The sequence below is a fragment of the Opisthocomus hoazin genome, chromosome 4, assembly GCF_030867145.1.
Source record: "Opisthocomus hoazin isolate bOpiHoa1 chromosome 4, bOpiHoa1.hap1, whole genome shotgun sequence".
NCBI lineage: Eukaryota > Metazoa > Chordata > Aves > Opisthocomiformes > Opisthocomidae > Opisthocomus > Opisthocomus hoazin.
The window spans coordinates 61723368-61733868 of NC_134417.1; the positions used below are offsets into that span (position 1 = coordinate 61723368).

At 42.0% G+C, this 10501-nt stretch overlaps 1 protein-coding gene across 3 annotated transcripts in view; it reads left to right on the forward strand.

Annotated features, from left to right (window-relative positions):
- Nucleotides 1-4950, forward strand: part of CRPPA (CDP-L-ribitol pyrophosphorylase A) — a 123389-nt gene extending 118439 nt beyond the window's left edge. For 2 of the 3 annotated variants that reach the window (XM_075419227.1, XM_075419228.1), the window contains exon 10: nt 2377-4950. In XM_075419227.1, coding sequence (XP_075275342.1) covers nt 2377-2481 — 105 coding nt within the window. In that variant the 3' untranslated portion in view covers nt 2482-4950. The remainder of the gene's footprint in view (nt 1-2376) is intronic. The other variant, XR_012763756.1, reaches the window with a different exon arrangement.
- Nucleotides 4951-10501: the final 5551 nt, after the last annotated feature.

A 10501-nucleotide genomic window follows, 5' to 3' on the forward strand; every position in this document is an offset into this window, starting at 1 on the left:
TAAAGCCTTAGATTTAGCTTTAGAAAAAGCTTTTTTCAGGCTAAAGGAATCCTGTGGTGTCACTTTCAATCTCTCCTGTGAAAGTTAAATTTCTTTCCCTTGCTTCTTTTTATGTTCAAAAACTTAAATAATTTATTACTGCAAAGGAATGTGTACTGAATCCAGTAACCAACAGAAGATGTGGAAAGATTTATTGAGAGAAACATTAAGAGGATTCCTGGCCAGGTGTATTTTTTTTCTTTTTTGTTAAATGGGAAAAAAAAAAATACACACCTCCAGCCAACTTCAGATATGGCTGGGAGCCCATTTGGAAAACAGTGTCTGTAATTGTGCAGTGCTCCTTGAGACAAACTGAACAAAAAGCGATGAGGGGCTCAAAGAGACTGGCACTGCTGGGTATCAAGAAATGCGTTGCTAGGTCTTGAAAGCGGCGTTTGCCGTCGGAGCAGGTGTACGCACGTGACTTCCGCTCTCCTTGTGCATTGTACAGCAATTTATACCCATGGGAAACGAGGGAGTGAGACCCCCGCCAAACTGGAGCAGTGGATTCCGAGTTGCTCTTTGCACCCTCGGTCCATGACAAAAGGCACCGGGGGAGCAGGACCCGAGTACGCTTCTGCGCTCCTTGCTTGACGGAATGGGAGGTGTCATTCAGTAGGCAGCAAGACACAGCTGTGGTGAACGTTTTTAATCTAAGACATTTTTTTCGACCACTAGTAAATAATTTTACTGCATATTAGAATAAAGAACGTGAATTTGTGAGGAGTGTAATCTTTTGCAGGTTTACAAATTGTAACAGCTTACTTATTTGATCATTTGTAGGATAAAAATCTAGTTATGTGCAAATATCATTTGTCCAGGAATGATAAAAGAATCGGGTATAAACTAGCTATTTCTAATTCTATCCATTTACCTGTCTAGAGTTTTTCCTGCAATTTACGTAGAGCAAGAAGTTAATAGCATTATAAAATATAATGCTACATATTTTAGAGTGTTCCAGGGATACTTTTCCCGTATCAGGTTTTCCTTCAGCCCCAAGTTCTTAGTCTCCAGCTCCCCTCTGGACTAGCTGAACAGGTAGGTCCCCTCAGCAGTAGGCTTATGACTTAAAAAGCAGTGATTAATGTTATGTTTTTGTATAAGTTGTTGAAACCATTTCCTCTTTCTCCATTAATCCAAATGTTTTAAACATGTCATCTACAAATTATTCCTTGATGCAGCATCTTAGAAAAGCAGTGGTGAAATGATACAGAATCAAATTGCTCCATCTGTCTGCCCCAGGCGGGAAGCTGTACCTGCATCCCATTCACACGTATGAGGGTCTCAGGTTACAGGACCCTAATGATGGAGTTCCCTTAATCTGTCCAATAATCTGTTCCATTGTACACCAGTCCTTGCTGATAAAACCCTTTCCTGACTTCTTTTATCCCAGTTTAAGTTCCCTTAAGCCTACTGCTTCCAGTTTTATCCATTGTGGATACGGAGAACACCTCTTGCTTTCTCTTTGTAGCTCCCCGTCTGTATTTGAAACTCTTCTAGGTTCTCCCGACAGTTTTGTAGACCTTTCTTTTTCTCTGTTGCTTCACAGAAATTGTTCCCTCCTGTTTCTCTCTCCAGGGACGTGTCTGTGCGTGGCTACACCTATTGATATTTTCCCAGTGCGCAAACAAAAATGTTACTGGTAACAAGAGGCCAACCTTTTATAGTCAATACAATTAAGAAAACTTGGCAATTAGACAAAGGACTCTTTCAAACGTGATCTGGAGTGCTCTAGTTAGAAGCACGGAATCAAAGTCTCATTTTATTACTTCTTGTCTTGGTCTCTATATTGCCTATCAAAACCAGACTACTTTTTAAAGTCATTTGATACAAAGATCAGCCTAAACTACTGAAGTCCCAGCGCTTAAATGCCTTTGTGAGTTTAAGTAGTTTGTAGACTACAGATGGGCTTCAGTAGGTGCTTAAAGTTATAGGTCTCTAACTATGCTACTCAATTAAATCCTCAGTTTTCTTCCAATGTTTTCAAACCCAAAATTTGACTACCTTTTAGATTTTAAAAATCAGTTAGGAATCAAGCTTCTGGTTTGGTGGTCTCTGGATAGATGGCATTAATTCTAGCAATTTTAATGTATTCCTTTTTAAAAAATAATTTTGCTTTTTAAATCGTCGTGGAGATTGGCAAATGGATATTACTATGAAATTGTGTTTCCTTAAAGTACAAGTTTTAGAAGTTCTTCTTCTAATAAGTGCAAATAAGTGGTTTTCATTTTTTTCAAGTCATATGGTAATTTTGCATACTTGAAAATCAGTTTTATATATTTACTTTTTCCACTTCTGTTAACATATTGTTTCGCTTGCTCTTTTTTTTTTCCACAGGACCATTTGCTGCTTCAGGAGACAGTAAATTCTGCTGTGGCTCTTACTGTGGCATTAATAAAGGACAGAAACCCGGAGCTGACTGGGCAGCTGTTGGTAGCATAAGGCCATAAATCATGTGTAGCTTTTGGAAATGTTTCTTTTTCATCATCCATTCACCAAAGGTCTTGAATCATTTTATACTTTGATGAAAACTCTGGATTTATGACATTTACTATTAAGATCTTTTAACAACATATTTTTTATACTTAAAATGCACGTCTGATGTTATGTGTAAAGTGTAAAATGAAATACAAATCATTCTGAGATACACTGGGTACACACTGTGAGGAATGATACGGAAATGCTTTTGTGAAGTACTGATCGTTCAAAAAGGTGCAGAGAGGACACAAAGCATTCAGTCTTCATGCAGAATTGTCTTTAACCATGCATGTGTGTTGTACTCTAGGACTGCATGAATGAAATTTGATTTAAGAGAAAATAAGCCTAAAGCACAGCTCTTGTTCTTTGCATTAAATTATTCAAAAACCAATTAGTGAATGTAGAGTTGGTTATACAGTGCAGCCTTCCTGACGTCAACAGAAACGCACACTGCAAGAAGTGTTTGAAGGGTCAGGTCCCCGTCCTCCATGTAATGAAGGTAACCTTGAAACGGAGAAGATGTGCCTGGGGACAGCGAGGTGCTAAACCCCCGTTTCCCAGATGTGGTGTGCTCTGGCTGTGTCCTAGACCTCTTCCACTACCCATCATTTTGAAGTAGCTCCAGTGGCTCCTCGGAGTGCGGTGTTACACGTGCTCTTTGTATTTGCACGTGTGTGTACATATATGCATGTGTGTGTATATGCATGCTCGAAGGAAGAGTTAAGACCAAAAAAAAGGTTTGACAACCCAGTCTGTAGGTAATGGAGAAATAGGAAGATGGTGTTAGCTTCTCTACAAGAAAGAACACAATTTTCATCTCTTATTGGTTGGCGTATGTATGTATTAAATAGTATTGAAGAGAACTGAGTGTTGTGAGTTCAAATATATGCTACATTGATACTGAAGTGTGGAAGGCTGGGACAGGAAGGTAAAATGGTGAATGGTTATCATGTGGAGTGTCTCCAGGTATCACAGCCACTGAGAGCTGTACAGCAGAGGACAATCCCTGAAAACACCTGTCCCTCCCTGTGTATCAGACTCGGGAATTCCAGCTTTCCTGCAACTTGTGAAGGGGTTAGGGTAACATCTTGCGTAGCTGCTGTGATTGGAATAAGGCCTTAGAGAAGTATCTCCACCAGAAATCTCCAGCGAGCCCCCCATTCAGCCTGTCCTAAGTGAGAGCACTGTCAGTTCAGCAGGTTTCCCTCTGACACCAGCGTTCCTCCCCTTACTCCCACCATGTTCCACTCCCTCTGGTGCTCAGACAGAACTTAGCATAGCATGATCTGGGCTCGGTCCCCTTCGCCTTCCTCTTTCCCTTCACCTGACTATCTGTATATCTGTTTTAAATCCCTTTTAGAAGTTGATGTCGATCCCAAACTTCTTTCATTACATGGAGAGTTGTTAGCCGACTGTTCTACATCCAGAGCACACATTTTCTTCCACACAGAAGTCATCCTAAGACAACTAACAAAGTTCTCGTGCATCATCTGCTTTCTTCTTCGCTCCTCTCTACTTTGATTAATAATTTGTCCTTTTCTGACAGTGTACAACATAAGCACATAAGCATTCATATTAGCTCTGTGTATGGCTATAAAATAGGCATATTTTATTCATATATATATATATTCATGCCTGTGCATATGCAGATTATGCACATAAATGAGCAACTAAAGAATTTATTATTGGTATTCATAATTTAACAGGACAGCTTTCACAAATATGTTTTCTGAATTTGCTTTTACATTAATGAATTTGATGAAGGAATTTGTCTCCCAGGCTTTTAAAAGACATGATGAACCATGTCTATTTGACTGTGTTTTGTGACTCTTCTTTGCCTGAAGACTGAAATACAACGTGTGATGTGTGTTCCCCCCATAATAATAAGCAAGTGAATTTAGAAAATAATTTATCTTTTTCATCTGTTCTGATTTATACATTGTGATACTGCCTTAGCATTGCATTGTGTGTAACATTGTTTGCTTAAACAGAACCTTTCACGGTGTAGGGTTGTTTTACTTACCTTATTCTCTTAAAAGCATTTCAATCCAATTACAAATGTTATTGCAATGAACAGCTGTAATGAAATTTTTTTTTTTAATAGACTTATTTTGAAAAGACAACCCACAACAAAAAGTAAGTTTCAGGTCTTCAAACATACTTAGTACTAATCTTAAATGGAAGATAGCAAGCTTTTTTAATGTACTGTTAATCATTGCTTTATGGATTTTTTTTTAACAGTCTTTTTAAATAATCTGCAAACACTGAAAAATCTCTTTTGCTGGAAGCAAATACATCAACAACAGAACTACTAAAACAGATCACAAAATACTAAACTGCAGTAAAAAAAAAAGAAACTGGAGTGTGATGAATGCTATTGTGTATCCAGACCAAATTTAAATGGTCTTTTGGATGATTGTTAATACTTACAATGGGAATAAAGATATAAAATGAAATTAAGAAACTGGTTGATTGTTTTTTGTCTGTGCATAGCTTCTCCCAAATAGGAATATACATGAGAAACTTGGCAGCCTTTTGGACACACATGCTGTTTTGAATTTAACTGTTCAGTCAGCCACCACCCATATTGCTTTGAACATTTGGACAGAGATAACACAGAGTAAATAAAAGCTCAGACTCTGCCAGCCTTGCTTACCTTACTCCTCAAGCACTCTTAATTAGTATTCCTTGGGTGCTGTTCATCCGAAAAGAGAATACAGAATATGGCCCTAGAAGTGCTTTTCATAGCTGCAAAACGGAGTGAGTTAGATTTGTATATTGAAACCAACCCACTTCATGCAAAATCTGAAAATTAAATTACTTCATTTATCTTAGATCAGTTGGCAGAAGAATTTCTAGCTAAAATCTTTTTTTCCTTAGCTTGTCAGGCTACCTAGCTTGAAAAAGATGGCTTGATGGTCTTCTAAAAAGGCTGAAAGAATGAAAAGGATAGAAGACGGTGGAATTAGAAATAACCCCCCCCAAAAAAAAACAAAACCAAAGAAAAAGCAAAGAGAAACAAAGTGAGATGTGACCCTACTGTAATCAGTGGCATAACTCTAGTTGACTTTAAAATATCACAGTGAAGCTTTTAGCTCATCGTGGTAACTAATGCGGGCTGCAGAACAAAAAAAAAAAAGTGCCTGGATGCCTTAAAGCTTTTGGTGGATTCAGATCTGTATTTCTGTGTGACACCAGAGCCTCATCATCTCCACAATGCTGTTCTAAGTGCCATCCAAACAGAAGCTTCCAAAGACATGCAAGGTTCCCGATTACTGCTTGACACTTTCTGATGATGCAGCAACTTCTGTCTGTAGGTCACTCCACCAGAGAAGGGTCGTAGTTGGTTTGCTCTGTTCTCCCTGTCTCGGACACTTGCTGCTGATCACTGATTTTTGTTCAGGTTTTATTTCTGAAGAAAAGCACTTTTACTTCCAGATACACAAAAGCATTTATTACCTCTTATCTCCCTCCTCTTCATCTATAATTTTGATCTGCATGATGCTAGTTCATCTTATCAAGCATCCACCAAGATGTGCACACAGTGTGTGTTTCCCTTTTTTTCCTGGTTTTGGGGGCTTTGGAAGGTTTGGGGGTTCAGGAATAGGCTTATGTTAACAGTGTTCCTGCAGGAGCCAGAATTCTGGGCGAGAGCTACCTTTGACCTGAACCAGTGTGACTGCTGTGATGATTGGGACATATAAATGGCTGGTAGTTACAAAAAATGTGTGTTATGGGATGAATTGAGCCCTGCAGAGTATTAGTAGTGCCTCAACTGTATGTTTTTTAAGATTTCTGATTATTCTCTCTGGTCCATGTGACACATGCACCAGTCTTATTCCTGTCTGACTGGAGAAAGAGTAGTTAGTCAGTACGTTGATTAATTCAGACGCATAGTTTACTAGATGGTAGATTTTCCTCATTGTGAAGGTAGTGAAAGAACGGTATTCAGAGGAATTTCCTCTTGTTTGTTTCAAAGATCACTTATTAAAACCACAGCTAATTCTCACTGGAACAGGGAGAGCTGCTGAGACTTGTAAAAAGAATAATATCTTTATGGGCTCCCGTTGGGAAAATGTGTTATGAAATATTAAGCTATAAATATCTATATCTTATATGTAATTTTGATATAAGAAATTCAACGACAACTACAGTATTTAGAGCCAAACTACATTATTTAAAGCTAATCTTGAAGAGCTGAGTTCTGAGAAACTAAGAAGCTGCTTTCATTATTCCTCCCCTACTCAATCAATCCAATCTTTTGCACCTGGTTTCAAATAATTTGTAATGGCACCCAGTTCCATGACTAATGCCCCGCTCTGGGCACCTCCCAAGGCAAAGAACCAACATGAGTTCAAATCGGTGTGCCCGCAGTGCCTGCCCTTCGAGCTTCAGACTGGTGAGTGTGTATGATGCCTGTCTCCCTCAGCCCATGCCTCGTACCACAGTTCAGTTCGTCTTCTGCTGCTGGCAAGCACCAAAGGAAAGAAGTTGTCACTGACACTGCATTTTTCCCAGTGTTAAGTTGATTTTGATTGACAGGACTGTTAAAGCTCTTGTTGAATATACATTTTCCTTGGTTATTTCTACCAGGAATACTTAAATAGTTTTGAGATCTGAAAAACACAATTTCAGCGCCAGTACTGAGGAAACAGTCCCAACTGTGAAAATATGTTCGTGATAGAATATACTCGGCTTGCATACACCAGCCTGGGGAGCAAAGTGGCATTTCTTCATATATTTATTCCTAGGTTAATTTAAGTATGCTTTTCGATCTTTAGATTGAAACGGATCTTGTCCTTCATCTTGCACATACTGCTGTCTCAGAAACTGAAATCATAATTCAGTTAAAATGCCACAACACTGAATTACAGCATGGTTACAAAGAGAACTGAGAGAGTAAGAGACTTGGACAAGCAAAAAGTGATGTGAATTTAAAAAAGATGGAGAAGCAAGGAGGCAAGAGAGAATACACCAGAGCTCCTCCAGACGGCAAAATCTGCAGGGGAGACCCCTTGAACGGCATGATACGCTAAGGGCTGCGGGCAGGAAAGCCCTCCAGGCTCTGCGCCCGAGATGGCAGCTCGATGAGGCGTCTCCCTGTTCAGCAGCCTTGTAGATAATCGCCTCCCTTGCACAGTGATTTGCTGCTACTTCTGCATCTCTTTCTTTTTTGTTATTCTGCCTCCTTCCCTTTGTTTCCTTGCCTCAGACTGGCCCTGTCACTTCAAATTTCATGTTTTCTTTCTGTTTCAGCCACTCCTGTCTTGTCCTGCGCTCTTCTCCCATACTTTCCCCTACTTCTGTTACTTGTTCTTTCTCTCCCCATTTGTCAGCCTCTTTCCATTCCTCCCAGCCCACCATCGTGGAAGGAGACAATCCCCCCCCCCCTCCCTTCCCCTGCAAGCCAGGCCGTGGTCTGGCATCAGAAACCCTTCCTTGCTCCTGGATCGAGAACTGAGGCGTCTGGGCTTTGGCACCTCCGCGCTGCTCACAGCTGGGACCGAGAACAGATGTCACTTCCGCTGCCAGCTGCAGGCAGATGAGCAGCAGCTGCCCGAAGGGACAGACCTCCTGCACGGCAGCTGCCGGGCTGGCGCTGAATGCCGCTTCTTAGCTGGAGCCAAGCTGCAAGGGGAAATTATCTGCCCCAAGGCCAGGGCCCCCCTTCCCCCCGCTTCAGTAGCAGAACTGGGGTTTGTAAAGTCAGCACCTAGTCAAGGAGCCGGATCTGCAAATCTGTCTGGGTCTCAGCAATAACAAAAAGCGAAAGAAAGGGAAAGAAGCCAAATCCAGGTACAGTCCTGGTGACTGGAAAAAGTGTGTTTTCACTTACTAACCAGTGGCTCTGCCAGGAGTTGCTCGGAGACAAAAACCGAGGAACCCCACGAAGCTGTGTTAAGCAGTTCCTTTCCACAGCAGAAACACAGCCTGACTGAAACGCCACTGAAGGCAACGGGACTGAAAGTTTCTTGCAGTGCACTCAAGAATGCATGGCATCTCCTCCCTCCGGCCATCTTCAGCTAAGTCACACATCACCATGCTGCTTATGCTGGGGTTTTATTATTATCATTATGATTATTATTATTATTGTGCTGCAGTTTTAAGTGTGTATTTATGCCGCTCTCAACTCCCTTGACATTTGGTGGGGGAACATTATGGTCTTGATTAATGCCAACTATGTTTTGCAGTTTAGCTGTGACTGCAGCTTAAGCACCCACAGGCCTCTGGTAGGTGGGGTTATAGGGGCACTGCTAAAGGGCAATGCAGAGTTTAAAATCTCTTCTTGAGGACTCACTCTGAATCCGGTGACAGCACAGTAAGCCTAAAAGAGCCTAAAAGAATGATTTTGTGCTCGGTTTAAGCTAGTCTGCAGGGTTGGAAAAAGTCTTGGCCTCTTCTGGACGCTGTGTTTTGTCCCCCTCTCCTGTACGCTGGCGTTGAGGATCGTGCTGCTGTGTAGCAAGTCAGCTGAGGAAGCTGAAACACCAACTGTTACCTGGCTGGAAACCAACCCAGCGAGAAGGGATTAGCTTTCCCCCGAGTCACCCGGTGGGATGACTTCAGGGGAGGAGGTATCTCACGATTCCTGTTGCAAAGGGATGTGCCGGGGGCATGTCGGGCCGCAGCAACACCGGCACAGCGCAGCCTAAACTGCCGCTCAGCTGCACCCGCGGGGCGCCAGTGTTTGAACTGGTCTGTCTCTGGTCCTGCCTGTGTGGAGGCGAGGTGAATACTTGTTATTCTAACGCTGTTACGCCCCTGCTGCAGCCAAGGGCGTGCGAGTAGGTGAAGCACGGGAGGGTCAGATGCGTGTGAGGCTCCTCTGGCTGTTGTGCGCAGGCTTTGTGAGCATCAACGTGAGCCCCGGGTGTGTGCTGTGACATGCAAGCCTGTCTGAAAATGATACATCTGAAAACGCTCAGAGGTGAGCTGCATTCCAGACCGGCAGGTCAGGATAAGGAAAGGAAGGAAGGAAGCGAGGTGTCTCTCACCCCTTCTGGGAGTGGCTGCTAGCAGCAGATCAAAGAAGGACTCTCATGATGGATATTCCAAGAAAAGCTGCAAAATGCTTTGAGTGCACAGCACAAAAGGCGTATTACTTCTCCTTTTTTTTTTTTTTAAATTCTTTTTCTTTAAAGCAATTGGCTTCACTGACTTTGGTATTTAATCCTGCTTTCCATCATGCACCATTGTGTAGGCAGCGCCACAGAAACTGAAGCTGCAGGATTTGTCCAAAGCTTTGCAGCAGAGGAGCATGGTACTCACCGTGTAAGAACGGGCATTACAGCGGCAGCAATGCACCCTCTGGTGGTGTCCATCAATATTTTATCAAAAATCTTTCCCAAGTGACTGCCGATGGCAGAGGAAGAGCCAATATTTTGCTCTCCCTCTTCACAGATTCCCAGCACTGACAGCCTGGGGTACTGAGATGGGCTGAACAAATACCGAGTGTGGTGGGCTCTCGGCCCCCACGGCTACAAAATGAGTAGCAAAGATGCGCCTAGCTTAAGGAGCAGGCTGGAAAACACGCTTAGCATGTGGGTTACTGGAAAAATGGGGATTCACGCTGATCAGGTTGTGTGGGTGGAGGATGGCAAAGTGTTTGTTACCGGCTGGGACTGCTTCTGCCAACACATACCTGCCGCAGGCTGGATTCTTGGTAGCGGTGTTTGCAGACCTTTTTCTTTCCTCTGAAAACACACCCTGAGAAAGATCTGTTTCGGATTTCTGGAAAAGCCTAAAATACAGCCCAAATGGGCAAGTTTTGGACAGTTCTCTGTTCAAATTACAATTACAACTGCTTTTTTGAAGGATAATTTATACTTTAGTGAAAATCTCAACTCTTTTTTTATTATTATTTTTTTTAATCTTAAACTCAGTTTGATGAAAGCCTTATAAGCATCAGAAAAGTATGAAAAAAATAGCTTCATTGCACTATAGTGGGTGTGCTCAGTGACTCAGTGAGAATTAATGAACGGCT